The sequence below is a fragment of the Arachis ipaensis genome, chromosome B3 (genome assembly GCF_059453495.1).
Source record: "Arachis ipaensis isolate K30076 ecotype BB chromosome B3, ASM5945349v1, whole genome shotgun sequence".
NCBI classification, from domain to species: domain Eukaryota; kingdom Viridiplantae; phylum Streptophyta; class Magnoliopsida; order Fabales; family Fabaceae; genus Arachis; species Arachis ipaensis.
In genome coordinates, this window is record NC_142438.1 from 33,901,311 (window position 1) to 33,927,945 (window position 26,635).

The window sequence follows — 26,635 nt, forward strand, 5'->3', positions numbered from 1 at the left end:
TGGTTCATTGCAAGTAGGGCTGGAAGTGAGTCAAGCCAGCTCATGAGTCAGCTCGAGCTCGGTTTGTTAATAGCTCGATAAGCTAAGCTCGTGAGCTGGTGAGCCAAGCTTGAGCCTAGAATTGAACTCATAAATTAAATGAGTCGAGCTTGAGCTTGGATAAGCTCAGCTCATTAGCTCGTGAGCTGGCTCGATTATATATATATATATATATATATATATATATATATATAATTAATACACATATCCTATATGCATCTAATTTATACTTTTAATATTATATATATACATATGAAATAGTAATATATAATTATATATATATTAATGATCTTAATTATTTAAAATTTTATATTTATTTATTACATATAATTTTGATGTAGGACATAAATAAAAAATGTATATTTATTGATAGATAAACAATATATAAAATTGTTCTTTTCAAATATTTTTTAAAATATATAAGTTATAATTTATTGATATAAAATTATAAATTATGTATTTATGTTTCTATTATTTGAGTCAGCTCGTGAGCTTGAGCCAGCTCGTGAGCTTTTGGTGAGCCGAGCTTGAGCTTAAGAAATATGCTCGATTATTAATGAGTCGAGCCGTGAGCCAAGCTCATTTTTGGTGAGCTGAGCTTGAGCTTGAGCTTGGTCTAGCTCAGCTCAACTTGGCTCACTTCCAGGCCTAATTGCAAGGATCGTTTTTGCTCCCAAATCGATCAAACACATTTAAATACACAACAATGTATATTGGTTCAACCTAAGATGTCTTGTCCAATCCTCAAGAAGTTTGAGAGTTCTACTAATAGAATGAGTGTATATAATATATTATTTGCATAAAATCTTCTCAACAATATAATCCAACAAAATCTAATATAAAAAATAAAAAAACATATTGCATTCATTAGAAAACATATGAAGTTAAAAAAAAAATAATTTTATTAAATTCTATAGAATAAATACACATTTTGACACATAAAAAAGATTTTGATTGACTAAATGGGTGTCAATTTTATTTTTGACAATAAAATTCCAAATATCAGTTTTATCTAACAAAATGGTATAAATTAATGATTAACCCATTTTGTCAAACTAAACTGATATTTGAGAATTCATTTTGTCACAAATGAAAATTGAAATCCATTTTGTTAAATTCAAAATCTTTCAGGTATCAAAATAATTATTTACTCAAGTTTCATATTAACAAAATCAATAACTAGAATTCTAATTTCAAATTTTTATATAAATGGAATCACAATTCTATTACAATTTTCACATTTTATAGGAATTTTACATGTCTCCGGAGGAGAGGGACCTCTTCCCGCCTCTATCCCCCTATATCGTGAGGACTGATTTCCGCTTTCGTCCTATAACCATTAATTTCCATGGATACTCATTTTGAAATTTTTTTTTTCTTTTTCCCTTTTGTCATCCACCAGAATAAGAGGGACTGGAGGGCATGAAAATAAAAAAACCATTGCAGGGGATAAGATGACATTTAACATAGACTGAACGGCTGTATCGAAACAATAATTTATGTATACTATAATTAACATATTATGAATCACAGACAACGTAAATGAGAGTATTAACTCTTTAAATCAACACGGTAAGACCTTTAACCAACATTCAGTTCCCGTCTGCAATACATATATCGCGGAGACCACAGAATTTCACCAAGCAAACAACGGAGAAAGTGAGATATGTATATAGATATATAGACATAATGAAGCTATTTTCTCCTATCCAACAGCCTCAACATCAGAACAGGATTCAGGTGAGTTCACTGGAAACTGATGGTCTTCAAAGTTTATAATATGGTACAACACTGATTGGTTTTCTTCGCCTGTTTGTAGAACATCTGTTTCAAACACCAGCATCATGGTTCTTGTGTCAGCATAGCAAATTAATCCAAAAAGTTCGTCTTGCTTTCTTTCAAATACACAAGCAAATATGTACTCAAATAATTCACTCTAATCATGGCAATAAATAGAACAACTGATTTAACATTCATCAATGGATAACTACCAGGAAAAGAAAAGGGATGTATAAATAATGGAAATAACTCGATAACTATAATTTAGAATGAAAGAATTATCTTCCACAAAATTAGAATGAAAGTGTTAGTGTCCATGTTGATGTCTCATTCTTTTGATGGTAGGAGAAAAGAGAAAACTGTGAAAAGAGATGACACTCTTAAGGGTACAAAATCAAGGTAAGCGTAGAGAAAAAGTTCTATATGTAATAGAAGCATTGTAAATTTTGGCAAGTCTGTCTAACTATTTTATACAAGTTAATCAATAGACACTAATTTACTATTTTGTTTATCAATAGGCACTTGGATTCGAGTTCTGAAGAGTAAAAAAAAAATTATGGATTATATATAATGAAGAGTATTTTAGAGTTAAAAAAAAAATTGTACACTAACTCTTCCAATATCTTCACTATATACGGTATTTAAAGGAGATATAGGGAGTTTGGTGTCCAATTCCCGCTTCTCCATTTTATCCCTACCAACTATCATTGCAATTACATTCATGTCTTATAAATTCACACTTAACCTCCATTAAAATATCAATTATAATGAAATGAGAATAACTAGATAATACCTTCTAAGAGAATGCAACTTTTTCTTTTATTAAGAAAGAAAGAGTATCACTACAGAAAGAGGATAAGGCATCCTCCAAAGAAAAATAGTAGGCCGTACAAGATTGATTCATGTGACAAGACAGGCTAATCTCTTTGCATATCTACCAAACAACCCAACTAACGGATATATTTCCAGAAAGCACTGTAAAATCTAAGAAGGCATTTGTAAAATCCTTTCCAAATGTTGTTCAAAGATGAGGAAATCAATCCTTCAAATTTATCATAGATCATTGGAGAAAGCCTATATCTCTCCAGAAAGCTTGTTCCGAAGCCATAATTATAACTTCGATAACGATTCTGGAATTGTTATTAGCATTATTACCTTTTTATGATCTTGAATTTAATGTGCAGTCATTTTAAGACATCGATCATCATGAAGTTTATTATATTTTATTAAAAATTTGAATTTACTAAAGAATAAATATAAAAAAGTGCAAGTTATTCGTTGAGAGATTATTTTAGATTGTATATGAATCAGAAAGCCAAAGCAATATTTGTACTAGCATTTGTATCAAACAAAAAATTCCCAAAGATCCACTTGTACTGGCATGTGTATGTCAAGAATGCTACACATGTTTTGACGGAGCTTAGATGGTAGTGAAACGTTAAAATTAGCAACTTCATATATATATATATATATATATATATTAAGAATTTGGTGCATCTCCATGTCTATGTGATTATGACATTCCATGTCAACTTATATGCATCATAGGTCTTGATATCTATGAGCATCTAAAGATATTGTAAATCTTCAACTTCACATTCATGTTTATATATATGATATATCCTACAATTTAAGAATTTGATGAGTCCCCATGTCTATGTTATGTTGACTGTCCATGTCAACAGATATGCTTCTTAGATCAACAGTATCATGTTAACCCTGCTTATGTCTTAGGAGGGATTCTAACCATAAGAAGTTGCCAAGACCAACAACTTGAGAGTTGAGATGTGTATGATTGAAATGTGACTCGATAGGAGATAATCCACTTTTGGATGCAAAATGAAATAAGGGTATCCATAGGTGGTTATTCTGTTTTGAATATCCTTTTTGTATAGCTGACATTGTCTATATTTGCAAGTCATGACCAGTACCATGGAAGAGGTAATGCTAAAGTTGATTGTTTCAATTACACGTATATTGTTGTTAAACAGGTGAAAATGAAATAAGATTTGTTTAATTTTAGGAAACTAGTGTGTATTCCCGGAGGTGCCACACTAAATTATCTAGCATTTTTGGCTTGTTAGGCTGAATGAGCTTGTATCAGTAATTGTCTAAAATCAGACAACTTACAATTGCTACAAGCCAAGACATGAATGAAAAGAATAATATAAATAAGATCACCAATATTCTTAATGATAACCTTCAAAGACTATCAGAAACAAATGCAAAGAAGTAAAATAAGAGCTATTGTGTACCTGTGATGCTGCACTCAAATCAGAACTCTTTTCAACTAAACTGTCCAGCCTCTCTCCTCGAGCAAGCACACTATCAATAGTCTTATGCTGTTTACAAAATTAAAGACCAGACAGTGAGAGAATAGTAAAATAACTCAAATAGAAGGTCAATGGGATTGTTGGAGGGACGATTTACGCTTTTCTTGAAGTCCAAATGGAAATACTTATACATATAAAACTTATGCCAAAGGAATATAAAATGTAAAAACGATGTCAGAGAAACTATAAATGTTAAAAACAAGTCAAAGGTCCTTGACAATGACATTAGAAATCAGTTGAAATGAAACTACTTCATGCTTTCATGTGTATACGATTCTTAGAAATGAAACACTAATATCAAACATCAAATTTAAATTGAACAAGTGAATTATTAAGTCTAAGAAACACTAATATGTTTGATGAAACAGAATTGATAGTAACTGATTCGTTGATAACCCACCGACAAATATCATACAGAAATTTGTAATAGTACATTATATTTTGCCTCATGAGAGAGAACACTTGGCCATAATGCAGACATTGTCATCTGCGACTAAATGTATTTGAAAAGCAATGCCAAAATTCCATTAAAGTGATAAAAGCTACAAAGCATTTATAACTTGAATAATTACATATAAGGAAAAACGTCTGACTAAGGATAAGTGAATTTTAGAAGAAATTCACTGTTTTGCAAATATATAAAGCAATACATAGTTAACCCAATACTTACAAGAATGATTTTTGTTTCATCTAGTTCTCTTTGGATTTTCAACAACTTGTCAGCCTCTGCAGGGTCCTGACAATATGTAGAAGGAGGATTCCAGTGAAATGCAATTATGTAAAAGTATTCATCGAAGGACAGGGAAACATTGATACAACTTATAGCCCGTTTGATAAGTGTTACTGAAAACTGGTTCTTGGTGTTTTAAAAATGTAAAAAAAAAAAAAAGAAAAAAAAGAAAAACAGCTTGCCTGCTAAGAAATTTTCTGGATTAATTTTTAAAACCTTAAAACAGCTCGAGTCTTACTAATAATATGCTTGATAATTAAAAAAATAGAGAATAAATTTTAAGAAATTCATCATTCTAATTTAAGAAACTAGTTTTAACAGGGGAGCATCAAGTGTCCTCACAAACTTCCATTTGCCAAAGAAGAAGCTGCTTTTTCTTCTTCCATTTGGCATATCACCCGCTTTTCCATTACAAATTATTTTCTGCAGCCAATGGTGAGGAAGCTCCTTACTGCAACTCAGCCACAGGCCACCTCCACGTGCCAACATGTTCAGCACCAGAGTCTGCTTTGATTTGGCAAACATCAGTTTGAAATGATCTCAGTTGATCCTTTGAGTTAGTCTGACAACAGACATCTGAATCAACTGATAATCTGAACCTGCCAATTGGCATTATTATCCCACCAACACTATTTCTTGAACTCTGCTCTATCAGGTGTTAAACAACTTTCCTTTTCTTCAAATGCGTGCTTCGGCCCAAATCGTCGAAATGTGACCACATTGTAAACTGAATGTGGCAACATAAAACAAATAGAAAAATACCGCAGAGTATAACAAGTAATATTTACGATTAAATAATTAAAAAATCAAAAAATTAATAAAAATAACAAAAAAGATAGAGATCTTGCAGTTCATATAGTTGGTGAATTGTCAAACAAAACCATCCAAACAGAAGTTATACATTTTACCATTATAGAACTGTTTGGAAAGTTAATTTGTGAAACAGATTTGTTTTTTTATCTCTTGTTTTTAAAAATTCAAATCAAACTAGCTTTATACAACAATTTCAAAGTATTAGAAAACGAAAACACTTTCAAACAGGCTCTAAGATTATGAAAATTTTTAAATGAAATTAGTAATATCTATTCTTTGTGAAGCTAATATAACGAAAAGGTATTTACATGCCTGGAATTTTGTCAGAGCTTCATCCAAATAAGGCCAGGGTTGAGTGCTGTCTGTTTGAGCACTTCTCCATGACTCACCAAATTTTTTGTTATATTCATCCAACACCTGCAAAAAATCAAATTTCTTTTTTATAGTAAAGAAAGTTCATCACCATGAAACAATACTAAATTATAAGTATCATACCAGAAACTCTCTTTTTGTGCCAATTATGGAGTCCAAAGTTAGGAAAAATTAATTCGGTGCAGTTGATGATTGAGATTTGAGATTGCTGCTACAGTTTCAAATCTAGATTCCTAATAATCTATGGTATATTGAATTTGTAACGGAGGTTTGGTTTTACAGGTGCACCATGGACGCTCATCAAGTGGCTTCATGATTCTTGTGATTCTGGTTATCAATCTCTCTATAATTTAGGATTAGGAGCATTTACAAGATCACCCAAGAGACTCTGTTTCTCCTTTTCCAAACACACTGTTCTCCCCAATTTTCTCACATCACGACTCTCCTATCATACAGAAGCCATTTTACACTTGTTGCAGAGTCCAAATTAGCCACACATCCCACAACCACTAAAGAACCAAAGACTAAGGCTTGTCACTTAGTATCGGTAGCAGGGATTACAGAAAAGAGTCTTTGTTGAACTTGGTTTATGCATGTTAAAGCTTTAACATTTTATGATCTAAGCCTACTTAGTCTTACAAGGAAAATTTAACAGTTCACGGAAAACATTGATCCCACCCTCACCTGGTTGAGAAGAGAAAATGCACTTCGAATTGGGTAGTGATCATCCATAAATCCCACAGCACAAAGGCCATTTCTGTTGTAAGCATGCACCTTGTACTCTGGAAAAGGAAGCAACAAAGTGAAACAAGTTTTTAAATTTCCAGAATTTCAAACACAAGAAACCGTACCGAACCATCGCGTTGAACGATCACAACCAAAAACTAAAATCAAATGAAAATGAAGATTATCCTCATCAGAGACCAAAATATATTGCCATCACTCATCACAAATTGATCTACAATTTCTATTGTTTTTCCTTTGCTGTTAGAAAAAGCACTAGTCCACTACCCCCATCCCCATCCCCCACCCAAAGGAAGAAAAGGAAGCAAAAAAAACATTTGTAAACTTTTCTAGTAAATAGCAGAAGCAGAACCCAGAATAAATGATTAAAAATCCTACGCCTAGAGAAGCGATCAGCACCAAAATACAGTATCATCAACAACCTAGATCAATCAAAACGACAACCAAACAACTCAAAAACGACCAAAGTCATCATAAATTCAAGAATCGGAAAGCGAGAATGAAACCCTAAAACGTTGAGATTTTGAAAGGAATATACAAACCTTCATGCTGAACAGATTGACGCTGGCCCTGAGGAGTGCGTTTGGCGACGGTGCGACCAACGAAGACGATGAACTCCTTGACGCTTGAACGCTGGAAGTAACCAAAGTGGCTCACGTCCGAAGCGTTCGCCAGAATCACCGGATCCGAACCCTCGCCACTGCATTTCAATACCAACAGAGATGTGATCTTCATATCTCTCTCTCTTCCTACTGCTTCTGTCTCTGAGTTCTTTCTCGCTCGATTTGCTCTTATAAAAGTCTCAGTTTCCTTTTTGTTCCTTTCTTGGATTCCGATTATGGAGTCGGCAATGGATGGTGCAACCGTGTAAAAGAAAAGGAATGGAATACGAGGCAAGTTGCACACTATTGAAAACAAGGAACATTTTAGTTTTATAACAGACAATTTTGCTAGGTGACCAACTAAGTATCACCCAATTTTGCGAATTACAATATAGGCCATAATAAAAAGGTGAATTCTATGATGTAAAATGTAATTTTTTTTTGGGAGTGAATTTTTTTTAGTAAAAAAAAAATTAGATGGTGTTTAGTGTAGGATTTTACTTTTTATTGTTCTCTTTTCTATTTAATTTTAGTCCTACTTATAGAATTAAAGATGAGAGATCACACTTTATTCTCTCAAGTGTTAAAAAAATAAAGAGAATTCATTTCTATTTTTTTCTATACATATAAAATTTAGGTGAAAGTTTTAAAAATGGATAATTATTATTCTGTATTTTATGTCTAATCAAGTCTTACAATCTCTTAACTTATCAATAGGATAGTTTGCAGTGATTTATTTTTTTATATTAAATATTAACTGAGATTAATTTTTGAATGAAAATATTAATTAGGTGGGTTAGATTTTTTTGTAATAGGCCAATTAAAAATTGAATTATATTTTAATTTGGGTCAAAATAATAATCATTTTAGGTCTTTTAATATACAGTGTAATTGTTCACCGGACAAAAAAATACAATATAATCCTTTTAGATTTTTTAACATAAATAAATTAATTGACAAAAATAAATAAATAAATAAATAAATTAACAGAGCATTATTTTCAAAAAAAACAATGAAAAACAAATAAAATACCAACATACAATTTTGTTTTTTCTTGTTGGTTGATGAGAAATATAAGTTTCGCCACACCGATTTTAGTACAAATTTAAGAAAATTATTCTAATTTAAATAAATAATATGACCATAATTTTATTTCGTTATATTTTAACCCTTATAATTATTATGTTTACACACTAAACTTATATGTATAATTGTTTTATATGAAAATCAAATATTAAAATATTTTATTTTAGTTTCTAAATGAATATTTTTTATTGCACGATTTTATTTTTCTTAAAAAAATATCTAAAATAATATTTTAAAATCTAAATAATTATAACATATATAATGTTTATAATATAAGAGAAAAAGTGCAATAAGAGAAGTTTGATCTAGAGATAAAGTTACATTGTAATTTATTTTCTAAAATCAGACTTTTATTTTTTAATATTTTATTTTATTTTATTTTATTTTTTGATTAAAATAATCAAAAGTGACTATTGGTATTTTTTCTTTCTTTGATCATGGACAATTGATAAAGTTATAAACAACTAATTATAATAATTAATCAACTATAGCAATGAAAAGCAGCTAAGTAGGGACTTATTTTAGCACAAATTCAAATATGGTCCAAATTTTTAACTGGCCTGATACAAAAAAAATTTAACCCGCCTAATTAACACTTTCATTCAAAAATTAAGTTCAGCTAATACTTATTATAAAGAGACAAATCACTGCAAACTATCCTATTGATTAGTCAAGAGACTACAAGACCTGATTAAACATAGAGTGTAGTACAACAGGTGTCTATTTTTATAGGTGAAAACTCAGATAAAGTTGACTTCACGTGAAGTTGATATCTAAGAGACGTTAGATGAAAATTTAGTCAAATCAGTCAAATCATCTAACGGTTCTCAGGTATCAATTTCACGTGAAGTCGACTGCACCTGAGTTTTCACCATTTTTAAAAGCTTCCACCTAAGTTCTATATGTGTAGAAAAAAAAATTACATTCTACACTATAGAATTCACCTAATAAAAAATTTAATAACATAAATTATTTCACATCCTGACATTCATATTCAAACTTAACTCTCGTTTTACTTTTTACTTTCACACTCGGTAAAAATTTTTAACCGCATACCTACTCTCCTTCTTCTCCCATGCACCCCTACTCACGATGCCGCTCCACTTCCCGTAATTGCGCTGCTGCCTCTTAGCCAGTGCCAACAACTCTCCCATTACAACAACAAGTTGTGTGCCCTTTTGCCGGCGACAACGAAGGGAGTCCTGAATGCCATCACCGCCCCCCGCAACCCAACTACCTGTCCTCGACCCAATGCCGCCCGTCCTCCCGAAGAAGCAACTGCCCGAGTCTCCTCTCCGTCAAAGACGATGCCAACAGCCACGCGAAGGATCTCCAGTAGTCTGTCGCTGCGCTGTGCCCCACCACACCCGTGCATCAGCCCTAAGCCGACCCTTTTGCCAGTGACTCGATTACAGTGACAGGTGTTTGTTTCTGATTAAATTGATGTTTCTTTGCTTTTCGATAGATGTTTCTTTGTTTTCTATATGGATGTTTCTTAACATAGAGTTGCGGATGTTCTTTTTTTTGTTTACATGGCTCCAGATGTTTCTTTTCCATTATTAAATACTCTTTTTAATTCGGATTTTGGATATTTTTCTGTTGGCTACTGGATGTTTTTTTATAAGTTTCAAAATGTTCTTTTTTAATTTGTTGAAAAAATTGTTTATGAGTGGTGTTTGATATCGGATTTTTTTTCATGGATGTTTCTTTGATTGCTTTTCGAATGTTTCTTATGTTCCTTTTCTTTTAACTAGATGAAGAAGGAACAGCATCGCCATGAGACACGATGGAAGGAAAGGATGCTATCGCGAGTGGCAGACGTGGTGGAGGGGGAGGACGTAGGGGTGAATGGCATATGCAGTGGAGCGTTTCATGTTGACGAAGCTGTCACACGATGATAATTAGTGGAGAATTACATTATGTTAATCCTAATTTCATGGTGCTAATCCTAATTGTTATTCAAAATTTTATTTTTAAAAAATATAAAATCCTAAGTTCAAATAAGTTGTTCAAATTGGTTGATGGTGTAGTTGTCCCTTATACTTTCTCGATTACAAATAAGTTTGTTGCAGAATTAATTACAATGAGTAAAGCTATCCTTAAAATAAGTGTCCTGTACCACAACGGTTCTTAAGATTCAAATTGTATCAATTATATTTTTAAAATTGGCAAAAGTACATTACATTAGTCCTTAATAAACAATAGATGTTGGATACTTCCAACAAGGCTCTAGAAGCTATTCTGAAGATTCTCCACATTTTGCCTGGGAAGAATGATTATTCAAAGATCAAAGTGGATGTGTTCAAAGGGAGAATGTCTTTCCTTCCTATTCTTAAGAAGATCGGCCGTTCCAGTGCGTCATGGGAATATAGCAAGGGGAGGAAATCTGTTCCCGCTAGTATTCCTTATTCCAACTTGAATGCCGAGGCGCGTATTTGGTATCTGATTGTGGCCGACTATATAATTCCTAGCACCCATGCTACCCATGTTAGACTTAGAGCTGGTTTGCTACTTTGGGCTATTATGGAAGGAAAGAAAATAGCCATTGTGCCTTTGATCCACACATCAATTTGGAAACTCATTGAAAAGAAAAAGATCAACATTCCTTTTCCATCGATGGTGATGCGACTAGCTATAGCAGCGGGGGTAGAGAGGCAACCGACGGACGTCATGTTCAAGATACCAAGAGGCAATAAATTCATTCCAAAAGGAGATTTGGATGGATCGACAAAGAAGACACCCTCCAAGAGGAAAGCACCTACAGCACCATCATCAAATCCAATAACTTCATCAACTCCTCTACCGTTTCTCTGGTCTCTTCCGGACTTCTTCCAAGACATATTGCATGATATCCACGACATGGAGTGACTTGAGCATAAGCATTTTGAGTGGGTAGAGGCAAGACTACAAGGAAGAGACCCTGGCCCAACTCCCAAAGTTTCATCAGAGTTAGTTGGGGAGGAGAAAGATGGAAGTCATCAACCCATGCCAGTGACCACCAGCTGAAGGTGGAGCCCCCAAGTTATCGTTCTCCCGGATTATGAGCATGCACGGAGGACAGCGCATTAATTAAGTGTGGGGGAGGTTCGACAACTTTGAAGGGGGGTAAAATTCTTTTCTTAGACACTTTGCAATGCCTTTTAGCTTTTTTCTTCAATTTTTACAATTCTGTTCTTTTTGCACTTTGTTTGGTTTGTTTGTATATATTTCTTTAGTGCTTATGGTTTTATGGTAGTAAATAGTTGCTTGCTGCATGATAAAGTAAATAAGTTTGGTAAAACAACAAGAATTTTTAATGAAATCTTTCTTAGGGCGTGCCATTGATTGAATTGAAAATTTGTTTTTCGACATGCTTGAAGTACTCTTTTTCATAGAACATAGAAAAAGAGCTAGAACAATATACCTTGTGAGATTTTGAGCTCTAATAGATGGTTGCACATTATCCAACCATAAAGTTTATTCTTGTGTGATTATATTCCTTTTTTATTGTGATCTTAGATTTGCATGAATCTATATATCCTGTATTTAGTGTTTGAATGCATTTAGGATGATTGAGGCCATTTTTGATATTAAACTCATTAACCCATATGTTCAACCCTTACATTAACCTTTGTAACCCCTTTTTGAGCCTTTAAATCCCCTTTTGTTATGATTCTAAGCACATTATTCTCCCTAAAGCGAAAAATCATTGATATCCTTGAATTGCTTCTTTTATTAGCTTAGGTGGAGTAGTGTGTGTTACTCAAAGTATGGGGAAAAGTTGTTGGAAAATATTGGTGATTAAGTTACATGGGATATTCATTGTGGAAAATTGGAAAATGGGTAACTATTCATGCATTCATTGATCAAGACATATACATCTCTTGTTGTTGACAAAAACAAGAAAATTTGGATTTTTCAATTGAAAAATATATATATCAAATCAAATTTTGTGCATAGCACTGATGAGCGGATAATTTATACGCTTTTTGGCATTGTTTTTAGGTAGTTTTTAGTATGTTTTAGTTAGTTTTTATTATATTTTTATTAGTTTTTAAATAAAAATTATATTTCTGAACTTTACTATGAGTTTGTGTATTTTTCTGTGATTTTAGGTATTTTTTGGCTAAAATTGAGGGACTTGAGCAAAAATCTGATTCAGAGGCTGAAAAAGGACTGCAGATGCTGTTGGATTCTGACCTCCCTACACTCAAAGTATATTTTCTGGAGCTACAGAAGCCCAATTGGCGCGCTCTCAATTGCGTTGGAAAGTAGACATCCTGGACTTTCCAGCAATGTATAATAGTCTATACTTTTCCTGAGATTTGATGGCCCAAACCGGCGTTCCAAGTCAGCATAAAAATTATGGCGTCAAAACGCCAGAACTGGCATAAAAGCTGGAGTTAAACGCCCAAACTGGCACCCAAGCTGGCGTTTAACTCCAAGAAAAGTCTCTAGATGTGAAAGCTTCAATGCTCTGCCCAAGCACACACCAAGTGGGCCCGGAAGTGGATTTCTGCATCATTTACTTATTTCTGTAAATCCTGGGCTACTAGTTCTCTATAAATAGGACCTTTTGCTATTGTATTTTCATCTTTAGTTCTATCTTTTAATCATGCTTTGATGATTGAACCCTCTTTGGGAGGCTGGCCATTCGGCTATGCCTAGACCTTCTTTTATTTATGTATTTTCAACGGTGGAGTTTCTACACACCATAGATTAAGGTGTGGAGCTCTGCTGTTCTTCATGAATTAATGCAAAGTACTATTGTTTTTCTATTCAACTCAAGCCTATTTCTTCTCTAAGATATTCATTCACACACAAGAACATGATGAATGTAATGATTAAGTGACACTCATCACTATTCTCACCTATGAACGCGTGCCTGACAACCACTTCTGTTTTACATGCAAACAATCTTGAATGTGTATCTCTTGGGTTTCTAATCTAAGATTAAAACCTTCGTGGTATAGGCAAGAATTATTGGCGGCCATTCTTGAGATCCGGAAAGTCTAAACCTTGTCTGTGGTATTCCGAGTAGGATCTGGGAAGGGATGACTGTGACGAGCTTCAAACTCGCGAGTGTTGGGCGTAGTGACAGACGCAAAAGGATCAATGGATCCTATTCCAACATGATCGAGAACCGACAGATGATTAGCCGTGCGGTGACAGCGCATTTGGACTATTTTCACTAAGAAGACGGGAGGTAGCCATTGACAACGGTGAAACCCAACATACAGCTTACCATGGAAAGGAGTATAATGATTGGATAAAGACAATATGAAAGCAGAAGTTCAAGAGGAACAAAGCATCTTCATACGCTTATCTGAAATTCTCACCAATGAATTACATAAGTATCTCTATCTTATTTTATATCTTATTCATCTTTTAATTATCAATTCTCCATAACCATTTGAATCCGCCTGACTGAGATTTACAAGATGACCATAGCTTGCTTCAAGCCGACAATCTCCGTGGGATCGACCCTTACTCACGTAAGGTTTATTACTTGGACGACCCAGTGCACTTGCTGGTTAGTTGTGCGGATTTGTGAAAAAGAGTTGAGATTACAATTGTGCGTACCAAGTTGTTGGCGCCATTGATGATCACAATTTCGTGCACCAAGCACCATATGAAATAAAGAGGTAAATAAAGAATGCATATGTTTGTGTTTTGGAAAAGAAAATGCATGAGTGAATGTGAGATAGGAGATAAATGGGTAGTTAGGTTATTTTATTATGTATATACAGGATGATATAGGATTAGGTGGACACTTGAGCTAATCAAAGATCTAATTCACTAAGTCCACTTAACTATATTAATCTTACCTTAACCCTAGCCCTATTACAACCCTCAAAAGACCTCATGATATTTGTTTTCATGCATCAAATATTAGTTGATTATTAGATGACTTACAAATCTTTGAAAAATATGATTAAAGGAGAATTGAGTGATTAAGCCCTAAGTACTAAGCGAATAGAGTGAATACATATCCGGTGAGGGGCTCGATCGCTCAATTCTATGTTCTTGTTCCTTATATTGTATCTTCTTGCAAGTTGTTTGTTGGTTAGTTTCAGAAATCTCAATTCAATTCTTTGGACATTGATCATAGTGCATTGACTCTTTGCCTACGCCCTAAGGCTTTCTTGGGATTGATTGGAATTTCATGGTTTGTTTCTACCAAATTTTAGTAGGATAGACATTAGTAGGTAATATCTAGGTTAGTTGCATGCATATAGGTAGTACATTAAATAAATTGTTTGCCCTTTTATTCATCTCCTTTGATTGTGAATAGCATGAGGACATGCTAGTGTTTAAGTGTGGGAGAATTGATGAATCCATATTTTACGATAATTTTTTGTTAGAATTGAGAGGATTTCATCATATAAACCTACACTTATTCCATTAAATAGCATGCTTTTGAGCTTTCCTCCTAAATTGTGCTTGATTATGAAAACATGCTCTTTTGGGCCTAATTTGACTTATTTTATTCCATTTGCCTTCTATTCGATACCTTGATATTGTTTGTGAGTGATTTTAGATGTATAAGGTATGAATGACTTGGTAAGAATGGAAGAGGAGCATGCAAGGAGGAAGAAGCATGAAGAAATAAAGGAGAAGAACAAAGCGATGTGTGCGTACACACAGGCAGCAAAGCAGAGCAAAGTGTGCGAGCGCACAGTATCCTGTGCGTCGCATGATCATTCAAAGTATCGCGAAGTGTGCGTGCACACAACCCCTTGTGCGTACACACAACCAGAGATTTCGGCCAAGTGTGCGTGCGCACATGTCTGTGCGTACACATATGTACCTGCACATGACTCGCATTTTTGATGGATTGGAGGCCCAATTCTGATGCTGGAAGCTCATATTGGAAGGGGCAAATCTTGTAGAAACATAGCATACCACTAGGAGTAGAGTAGAGAGTAGTAGGAGGCTTTAGTTTAGTTTTTCTCTAAGTTTTCTCTCAACACCATTAGGGGTTATATTAGGGTTTTATATTTCAAGTGCCATTTTCTATTTTTGATCTTGGTTTGTGTTAGCCTCCATTGTAAGTATCTCTTAATTACTACTCTTTATAGTTACAATTTCGTTGCTCTTGTAATTAAAGTTATAGTGTTAAACTGTTAATCTTATATACTTTTTGCAATTTTAATTTCTTGTTGATGATTTTGATGATTGATGATTGTTACATGCTTGGTTGAGTTATTATTGTTACTTTTGATCATTTGTTGCTCATAGTTTTAAGCATTTTCTCAATTTTTCCATGTTTAGTGTTTATACCCACCAAGTGTCTGTGGAAATGCCAATTTTGATTATGGGCTAAATTTTCACCTCTTGGCTTGGAAAAAATGAGCAATTGGGTTACTAGAGTTGGAATGTCCAACATTTAGTGAGAATTCTTGGATTGTTAATTGTTCTTGTTTCTACTAAAGCTAACTTGTTGCTAAGACAATTACCAAGTGAGTTAGGATTTGTGGATTGGGAACAACTATGCTCACTTAATCTACTCTCCGATGTAAGAGTTAACTAAGTGAGATTAATCCATTACAATTGTCATAGTTGTGGTTCCAACAAGGAAAGGACCCCTAACTCATCCCAAGCCAAGACTCCATTTATACTTTGAATCACACACACACATACATACATCAATCCCTTTTACATCTTACTTGTTGATACTACATAGCTAGTTCTTTAATTTCTTTATTTGTTCATTAATTAAAATTTTGAATGTTCTTTTATTCCTTTACTTCTTTATTTCTTCATTGAAAATCTTGTTGGCTTCACAACCGAAATTGTGCACTCATTGATCATTAGTCCTTGGGAGACGACCGGGAATTTAAACTCCCAGTTTATATTGGTTTTGAATAGTGACATCTTTTGATTCCAAACTTTGGTGGTGGATTGTTCGTCGGTTGGGAACTATACTATCGACGGAATTATTTTGTATGAAAAATTCCTAACCAGCAATAACCCGCGTACCACTACCATACACAACAAATCTTTATCGGGAAATGACTCATTAAATTCATCATGTTTACCCCCCACATCGACTATAATCATTATCAATCATAAACACGTAAGCGAGATAACATCCAGACCTTACCACGCAAGTGAGACAAACCTCTGTCCTTGCCAATCCAGCCATTCATGCCATAAACAGTCAGCATCAATGTCTTTTAGCAATTTCATAAGTTATTATACTCATTAACGCCAATTTGTTATTAAGTCATCAATTCCATTATCTCTTGAGTGGGATAACATCTCCATCCTCAATGTAGGCGGGATAAAACCACCATCTCCACATAGTAGTCTATGCACTGAGTAAGCGGGATGACACCACTGTCCTTGCCAAACAAAAAATCAATATCACATCTTAAACCAATTTACAATTCCATCCAGTTTTAGAAGATGCAACCTAACATAACCCCATTTATTTATTAACTACTCAATCTCATTATTCCGTGAGCGGGATGAAACTACCGTCCTCACTGCGGACAGGATAAAACCATTATTTTCGTAATATTTCCTCCGGTTAACTAATTATTTATCTGGAAATAATTCAATTTAACTCATTGGACTTAGCCACACTCTATCCAAAGCTTAAAAATGAGTTATCAAACTTTATTTTGGGGTTACAGGGGTTTACAAGCATGCCGAGAAAGCAGAGCAGTAAAAAATAGAGTTTCTTTAAGAAAACAGGATATGTGCGTACGCATCACCCCTCGTGCGTACGCACCTATCAGAAAGCATTTTCCACTCGTGCGTACGCATCACCCCTCGTGTGTACACATGAGCTACAACATTTGTTCTGAGTGGTGTGCATGCACCACCTTGAGCGCACGTACACCAGGCCAAAATCCTGGCAAAATCTCAGTTTTTATACTTTTGTACTCATTTTCAATCGTTCATAATTTTTTGTACAATTATCCGTTTTTGTCTGTTCTTGAACAGTTTTAAAGATCTTTTCACTAGCTATAATTTAAGATAAATTTCACTCAATTTCAAACTCCGAGCGTCAAGTTATGGTCCGTTGAAGTTGGTCAAAAATATGTTTTTACCAAATTCTGTATAATGGTCAATTTTACAAGTTTCCAATTCATTTCATTTCAAAACCACCCCAAAACCATTCCTAGACATCCTCAACCCTTATTTATCAAATTCTTAATCACTTCATAACCAATCCAAGCCTAATCAACTAATTTTCAATCAAGATCATAACATATCACACTTATACATCCACAATCACAACCCAAACCAACAATTAAGTATCCAACCAATTATCATTGTTTCAACAACAATTCACAACACGGCAACACCACCAATTTACCATAACTTACTAAGAAGGAGATACCTCACCCTTTCACGGTCTCCAGCCCAAATTCTCATATCATAAGCAATAATCAATCAAAATTACTCAATCATACTAAATCATTCATAGTCAATCAAACCACAAACTCACTCAACAATTAGCAATATTCATTCCAACATTCAAGTATACACATATTTCTCATAAGGCTTGGCTTTTCATATTAATATTACAACATTTCAACAGTTATTCACACTAAATCATCAATATCAATCACATCAACCATTCAACACTATTTTAGGGCCTTTAACCTAGGTTTTCACATAACCTTACATAATGTCTAATCGAAACTAAAATCTATACCTTAATGACGGTGGGTTCCCAACACTTGAATTCTCTCTTTTCTGGCTAACTAAGCTTGCTCAACATCAATCAAGCTTCAAGAATTGCTCTGCAATCACACCAAGCACCAAAAATCAACCAAACAACTCTAATATCACCAAATTCTACACAATTTCAAACTAGGGCTCATATAAAATAGAAGTTCAAAGAGAAAAAATGCCACCTTACCTTATTCCATTTGAAACTTGGGTGAAATCCAACTACAATCCATGCTAGAGCCTCTCTATGATATCAAAATCACAAAATCTTAACACCAAAGTACCCAAAACACAAATTAAAGAGAGATTTTGAAAATGACTCAAGGTTCTTGGGAGTACTTACTAAAAAAGTGGTATAGAATCAAAGAGCTCGACGAAATGGTCGTGTGACCATAAATGGGTCTTCGATCAGAGTTATGGATTGAAAGTTATGTGGGTTTGAATATTGAAGTGAATAGTGGAGGCTAGGATTTTGTTCTTCTTCCCTTTCTCTCTATGCGTGCCTCTCTATTTCTCTCAAATGGCAGTGGATTGTGCTGAATTCACTAAGTGTGAATGGCTTATAAGCCTTGGGCTTGGGTCCAATCTGGGCCTATTTATGATTTTTGGTCCGTTGGCCCTATCTTGGGCCAAAACCTTTAAGATAAGTGTCCGATTTTCTATTCTAAATCTTTTTCTTGTCATTTCTATAGTTTTAATTTCCTCACACATAGTACTGAACAGACTTAAGCCGTCACAGCTAATTTTAACGTCGTTACATGTTTTTTTTTTTTTGCAAATTATCATATTTAATTGGGTTTTACAATCATAAGGGAGCAAGTCCAACTGCTGCCGCCAGTGCAGTAGCTGCTGGCCCTTGCCATCTCTATGTTGCTGTGTCAGCCCAGCCAACCTGCATATGCAAAACAAAACATGTTTAGTTGCAAAACAAAAAAATAGAAACTACGTAAAAAAGTCAACAAAATAAAGACATACCTCATAGCCAATGGAAACTGCATCATATCCCTATCTCAAAGGAACCAACCTGGGAACTTATGGTAAATCCAAGAAACCATAAGTGGAATGCATCTAGCCAAGTCACCCTCTTCTATATTGATAGCCATGCGCAAAGAGTGGTAGGTCCAGGTGAGCATAGGTGAACCCCATGAGTACTACATGCATCTCTCAAAATCAGCAATCAGTGGGACTCATCTAACATGTACTAAGGTGCTAGACGTATTTGTCATCAGTATCCCACCAATCAATTTGAGAATGTAACATGCATACTGCCGAAGTACAACTGGTGCAGCGTCAGCAGGCATCTATCTCAAACGAGCCTTCAACCGCATCATCTTAATGGTGAATGACTTGGCCTGCCGCACACCCTCGTGTGGCTCCCGGCGCGGTGGCAACGCTCCAAGTGCTTCATCAACCATCTCCCACGTGTCACGACCGTAATAAGTCTAAAAATCATGGTTGCAACCTTCTACTGGCTCCCCATGTGTCTGCAAGCCAAGGTGATAAGCTACGTCCTGAAGGGTGATAGTACATTCACCTTACGACATGTGGAATGAATGAGTCTTTAGATGCCATCTCTCGACAAAGACCAACAGTAGTAAGTTGTCTAGGTAAAAATCTCTAACTCGAGCTACTTAGGCGAAACCAACTTTTTCCAAATATGGTAACAATGCATCAGGAGGATCCTCTACTCTTGAGTTCCTATTCCTCCTTGGAAATAGGACCCGTCGACTCTGTGTTATTTGGACATTAAGCTCAATTTTGAACATAACTAACAATAATACATTTTACCAAAAGCATCCTTAAAACTCTATTAACCATAAATCCCAATTCATCTCAATCAAAATACACTACAATAATTAGCCTAAATATAAAGACTTCTACATTAAATTTTAACCAATAACACCTATTATGTAAAGCATATCTAAAAATCTACTAACTCAGCATTTATCTTATTTCATACTAGTCGATAACATATACCCTAAATCTAACAAGTTCTAAATATAAACATCTCTCTAATCTATATATTTATAAACATATATTCTCTAATATATTAGAGTTATCCTAAACTTATAACTATTAGCTAACCAACTAATAATTTAAGTTCTAACCAGATCATTAATGTGACCCACGATATGCCTGCCTTCGTTCAAACGGTTGATATCATTGCTCCAAGTCATCACGCCAACTTTTTCCCCCATCTCTTCTTTTTTCTCTTTTTTTTCTTCTTTTCTCGGCTTTCACTCTTCAAACTCGGTGAAAATCTAAAAAATGATTGCTAATGAATGTATAGGGACTGCCTGCTGGTGCGGAATTTATAGCCATAAACTAACCGGCAAGTGCACCGGGTCGTACCAAGTAATACCTCAGGTGAGTGAGGATTGATCCCACGAGGATTGATGGATTAAGCAACAATAATTGAGTGATAAGCTTAGTCAGGCAAACAAAAAATAGTGTTTGGAAGTTCAAAGGCATTAAAAAGTAATTAAGAATTTCAAAAAGCAAGCAGTAAATGAGCTGTGAAATATATATGGGGAAACAGTTAAGGCTTTAGAGTTATCTATTTTTCCGGATTAACTTTTCTTACTAATTATTTTAATTATGTAGGATTTAATTTATGGCAAACTATATGTGACTAGACCCTAATTCGTTAGACTTTTCTAGTCTCCTCTAAAATTCATTAACTGCCAATTTCTTGGTCAATTAATTTCAATTAGAAGCTGCATGATCAAATTCCAGTTTATATGCCAAAAAAAAAACTCTAATTACCGAAAAATAAAAAGATTATATGTCACGTATCCCGTTAAATCCATATAATTAAAATTTAGGAGAATATGTTTTCAAGCTGTTGTTCAAGTAAAGAGCTTTTCCAAGTTATACAAGAACTCAATTAGAAAGAGGGTCATACTTCCGTTCCACCCAAATTCATAAGATAAAGAGCAAAAAGAATTCTTAAATTATAAATCCATACATGAATTAAAATAGAAAAAGCAATAAAATCAATCCATACAAATAGACAGAGCTCCTAACCTTAACAATGGAGGATTAGTTGCTCATGTTCAGAGTAGAAAACTAGGATTGTAAATTGGAATGGAATAATGTTGTGTTGGAATCACCCTGTTGGAATCCCTTTTATATCTAATCCTAATAATTTAAAATCTATTATCTAAAACTAAAATAATATCTTTTCCTAAAAATAATATTTGAATTTAAATTTGAATTAATTAACAAGTCTTCAATTGATGGGTGGGGACCATTTATTTTGTCTATTCTGCAGCTTCTAATCTGTGTTTTCTGGGCTGAAAACTGGGTCAAAACAGCCCAAAAATTGCCTCCAGCATTTTTCTGCATTTTCTGCACGTGGCGCATGTCACGCGTACGCATCGATGGTCTTTTTCGCGAGTCACGCGGATGCGTCAGTCACGCGGACGCGTCGCTGTGCAAATCTTCAAATCACGCGTACGCGTCAGTCACGCGCACGCATCACCTTGGAAAGTGCCAAATCACGCGTACGCGTCAGTCACGCGTACGCGTCGCTCCTCGCTGCCATCTCCTTTGATTCTTGTGCTATAGAAACTCCATCAAATCCAGCTGAACGCTACCTAAAATAAACAAAGTTGCAAAAGACTCAAAGTAGCATCCATATTGGCTAAAAGATAATTAATTCTTTATTAAACTCAATAAATTAGATGCAAATTCACTAGGAAAAGATAGGAATGCTCACGCATCACAACACCAAACTTGAACTGTTGCTTGTCCTCAAGCAACCAAAACTAATATAAGCTTAGGATATGAATTTGCATGAGAATAAGAGTTCGATTAAGCTCATGTCTCTTCTTATAGTGGGGTATACAACTGCAATCCTGAATAGTTTTGGCATCTCACTTTATCCTTTGAAGTTCAGAATGATTGGCATCCATAGGAACTCAGAATTCAGATAGTGTTATTGATTCTCCTAGTTTAGTATGTTGATTCTTGAACACAGCTATTGGTGCACAAATTGTGAATCACACTTTTTACAACTCGTACCACTAACCAGCAAGTGCACTGGGTCGTCCAAGTAATACCTTACGTGAGTAAGGGTCAAATCCCACAGAGATTGTTGGCTTGAAGCAATCTATGGTTATCTTGTAACTCTTAGTCAGGATATCAATTATAATTATCAAGTTGAATTATGAAGAATAAAAGAGCAAGAAATAAATACTTGTTATGCAGTAATGGAGAATATGTTGGAGTTTTGGAGATGCCTTGTCTTCTGAATCTCTGCTTTCCTACTATCATCTTCTTCACGCACGCAAGTTTCCTCCTATGGCAAGCTGTATGTTGGTGGATCACCGTTGTCAATGGCTACCACCGTCCTCTCAGTGAAAATGGTTCAGGTGCGCTGTCACCGCCCGGCTAATCATCTGTCGGTTCTCACTCATGCTAGAATAGGATCCGTTGGTCCTTTTGCGTCCGTCACTACACCTAACCTTTGTGAGTTTGAAGTTCATCACAGTCATTCAATCCCTGAATCCTACTCGGAATACCACAGACAAGGTTTAGACTTTCTGGATTCTCAAGAATGCTGCCAATGGATTCTAGCTTATACCACGAAGATTATGATTAAGGAATCCAAGAGATACTTATTCAATCTAATGTAGAACGGAGGTGGTTGTCAGGCACGCGTTCATAGGTTGAGAATGGTGATGAGTGTCACGGATAATCACATTCATCATATTGAAGTGCGAATAAATATCTTAGATAGAAACAAGCGTGTTTGAATAGAAAACAGAAGTAATTGTATTAATTCATCGAGACACAGCAGAGCTCCTCACCCCCAACAATGGAGTTTAGAGACTCATGCCATCAAGGAGTACAAAGTTCAGATCTAAAATGTCATGAGATACAAAATAATCCTCTAAAAGTTGTTTAAATAGTAAGCTAGTAATCTAGGTTTGCAGAGAATGAGTAAACTATGATAGATAGTGCAGAAATTCACTTCTGGAGCCCACTTGGTGTGTGCTGGGGCTGAGACTTAAGCTTTACACGTTCTTAGGCTGTTTCTGGAGTTAAATGCCAGGTTATAACCTGTTTTGGGCGTTTAACTCCAACTTGTAACCTGTTTCTAGCGTTTAACGCCAGACTACAACATGGAACTGGAGTTGAACGCCCGTTTACGTCGTCTATACTTGAGCAAAGTATAAACTATTATATATTGCTAGAAAGCCCTGGATGTCTACTTTCCAACGCAATTGGGAGCGCACCAATTGGACTTTTGTAGCTCCAGAAAATCCATTCCAAGTGCAGAGAGGTCAGAATCCAACAGCATCAGCAGTCCTTTTTTAGCGTGAATCAGATTTTTGCTCAGCTCCCTCAATTTCAGCCAGAAAATACCTGAAATTACAGAAAAACACACAAACTCATAGTAAAGTCCAAAAATATGAATTTTTCCTAGAAACTAATGAAAATATACTAAAAACTAACTAAAATATACTAAAAACTACATGAAATTAACCCCAAAAGCGTATAAAATATCCGCTCATCACAACACCAAACTTAAACTGTTGGTTGTCCCCAAGCAACTAAACAAATAAAATAGAATAAAAATAAGTCAAGAAGCAATAATATCTCAGAGTTTTTTTTTTAGTGAAGCTCATATTCTAATTAGATGAGCGGGACTAGTAGCTTTTTGCTTCCGAACAGTTTTGGCATCTCACTTTATCCATTGAAGCTCAGAATGATTGGCATCTATAGGAACTTAGAATTCAGATAGTGTTTTTGATTCTCCTAGTTCAGTATGTTTATTCTTGAACACAGCTACTTTATGAGTCTTGGCCGTGGCCCTAAGCACTTTGTTTTCCAGTATTACCACCGGATACATAAATGCCACAGACACATAATTGGGTGAACCTTTTCAGATTGTGACTCAGCTTTGCTAAAGTCCCCAGTTAGAGGTGTCCAGGGTTCTTAAGCACACTCTTCTTTTTACTTTGGTCCTTGACTTTAACCGCTCAGTCTCAAGTTTTCACTTGACACCTTCACGCCACAAGCACATGGTTAGGGACAGCTTGGTTTAGCCGTTTAGGCCAGGATTTGATTCCTTTAGGCCCTCCTATCCACTGATGCTCAAAGCCTTGGATCCTTTTTATTACCCTTGCCTTTTGGTTTTAAGGGCTATTGGCTTTTTCTGCTTGCTTTCTCTTTTTCTTTTTCTATTTCTTTTATTTTCGCCATTTTTTTTTGCAAGCTTTTGTATTCACTGCTTTTTCTTGCTTCAAGAATAATTTTTTTATGATTTTTTAGATTATGAAATAACATTTCTCCTTTTTCATCATTCTTTCAAGAGCCAACATATTTAACATTCATAAACATCAAATTCAGAAGACATATGCACTGTTCAAGCATTCATTCAGAAAACAAAAAGCATTGCCACCACATGTAAATAATTAGAATTTTTCTTATTAAAAACTCGAAAAATATTGCCTCCTTATTCTAAAGAAAATCTGCTATTTTATTCATGTTTAATGATGATGAGAAAAATAAATTATAGCTTAATTAGAGATAAAATCAAAATATAGATACTAATTACTACTACTCATATATAACTTCTAAGGTAAAACTCAAATAAGAACAATTATCACAGAGTTAAGGCTAAGATTAGAACTCAACATTGAATTTGGGAGGTGGATGCCTCTTTAGTCTGTGGAGTGCTTGGCCCTTCAAGAGATAGTTTCTGACGCTTTAATTCCTTCAGTTCACGCCCTTGCTCTTCTTGTTCTCTAAGCAATTTGCAGAGCATGCTGTTTTGATTTTGCTGTTCTTCCTTCAGTTGATCCACAGCTTCTTGCAACTTGGTGACAGATGCTTCTAGGTGCTCCCAGTATTCAATTTGAGAAATTTCCGGGAGGAACTCCTCTACTTTTCTCTTGATGGGGTCGTCCTGCACTTGTTGTCCTTCCATAGACTTTTTGGTGATTGATTGCTCAACTGAGATATACTTATCTACTCCCATCTTTATCCCAGCATCTTTACATAACAGAGAAACTAAGCTTGGATAGGCCAATTTGGCATATTTGGAGTTCTTGTTTGCAATTTTGTAAAGCTCACAAGCAATCAGCTAATGAACTTCTACTTCTTTTTCCAGCATAATGCAATGAATCATCACTGCTCTTCTGATGGTGACTTCAGAGCGGTTGCTAGTGGACAGTATAGAGCGCCCAATGAAGTCCAGCCAGCCTCTGGCGACTAGTTTGAGATCTCCTCTTTTGAGTTGGTTTGGGGCACCCTTTGTGTTGGTTGTCCATTTAGCTCAAGGGAGGCATATGTCCTCTAGGATTTTGTCCAAGCTCAGGTTTGATCTCATCATTCTCCTATTGAAGGAATCTGGGTCATCTTGCAGTTGAGGCAGCTTGAAGATCTCCCTTATTTTGTCAGGGTGGGTGTGAACAATCTTCCCTCTGACCAGAGTTCTATAGTCATAGAATGCGGTTCCAGCTATTCTCTGCCTGTCCGTCTGCCACAGATTAGCGTAGAATTCCTGAATCATGTTTCTTCCCACCTTTGTTTCAGGATTAGCTAGGACTTCCCAGCTCCTGTTTCGGATTTGCTCTTGGATCTCCGGATATTCATCTTCTTTCAGATCGAATTTAACTTCCGGGATCACTGACCTTAGACTCATTATTTTGTAAAAATGGTCTGAATGTTCTTTGGTTATGAACTTCCCTTGATTCCAAAGTGGTTTTGGAATATTCTCTTTCTTGCCTCTGGAGTCGGTTTGTTTTCCCTTAGGAGCCATGATCTCAGTGGGTATTGGTTTAGTGATCACGGATAAACACACCAAACTTAGAGGTTTGCTTGTCCTCAAGCAAAAGAAAGTAAAGGAAAGGGAAAGAGGGAGAGCCAAGAGCAACTTGTGGAGGAGAGGGGGAGAGGCCAAACCAATATTTAAAGGGAAGGGGGTGGGTTTCGAAAATTATTTGAAAAAGATATGATAGAAAAAGTGATTTGGAAAAGATAAGTATGATAGGAAAAGATGTGATTTAAAATTGAAAAGATATGAAAGATATTTGAAAAAGATGATGTGAAGATTTGAAAAAGATATTGATGAGTTGAAAAGATTTTAGAAGGAAAAGAGATAGATTTGTTTTGAAAAGGATTTGAAAATAATTTGAAGAGGAATAAGAAAAAGGGTTTATGAATTAAGATACATTTGATATCTTTTGAAAAAGGATTTGAAAAATTAGGATTTGTAACATGTTTGTGAAAGAAATCATGAATTGAAACATAAAAAATGGAAAAACTTTGAATTGAAAACGAAATTGCCTACTCCCCACAATCCTGGCATTAAACGCCCAACTGCTGCATGTTTTGGGTGTTTAACGCCCAGTTGGTGCTTGTTTTGGGCGTTTAACGCCCAGGCTGTTGCTTCTAGCTGTCGTTAAACGCTAGAAACCCCTTTGTCACTGGGCGTTTTTCTGAACGCCCAGGAT

General features: G+C 35.2%; 1 protein-coding gene across 1 annotated transcript; it reads right to left on the reverse strand.

The window, feature by feature from the left end:
- Positions 1-1,519: 1,519 nt before the first annotated feature.
- On the reverse strand, positions 1,520-7,812 carry LOC107630208 (VAMP-like protein YKT61). The gene is made up of 6 exons (XM_016333287.3): positions 7,353-7,812; positions 6,751-6,848; positions 6,007-6,111; positions 4,822-4,887; positions 4,074-4,160; positions 1,520-1,863 (listed from the first exon to the last, which is right to left on the reverse strand). Exons 1-6 carry the CDS (start codon positions 7,543-7,545, stop codon positions 1,813-1,815), a joined length of 600 nt encoding a protein of 199 aa, XP_016188773.1. The 5' UTR covers positions 7,546-7,812; the 3' UTR covers positions 1,520-1,812.
- Between the last annotated feature and the right edge of the window lie 18,823 nt (positions 7,813-26,635).

Coding starts and splice junctions, on each gene's coding strand:
- LOC107630208 (XM_016333287.3), bottom strand. CDS start 7,545: ATGAAGATCACATCTCTGTTGGTATTGAAATGCAGTGGCGAGGGTTCG. Junction 6,849..7,352: donor TCAATCTGTTCAGCATGAAG/GTTTGTATATTC, acceptor TTCCTTTTCCAG/AGTACAAGGTGCATGCTTAC. Junction 6,112..6,750: donor CATTTTCTCTTCTCAACCAG/GTGAGGGTGGGA, acceptor GATTTTTTGCAG/GTGTTGGATGAATATAACAA.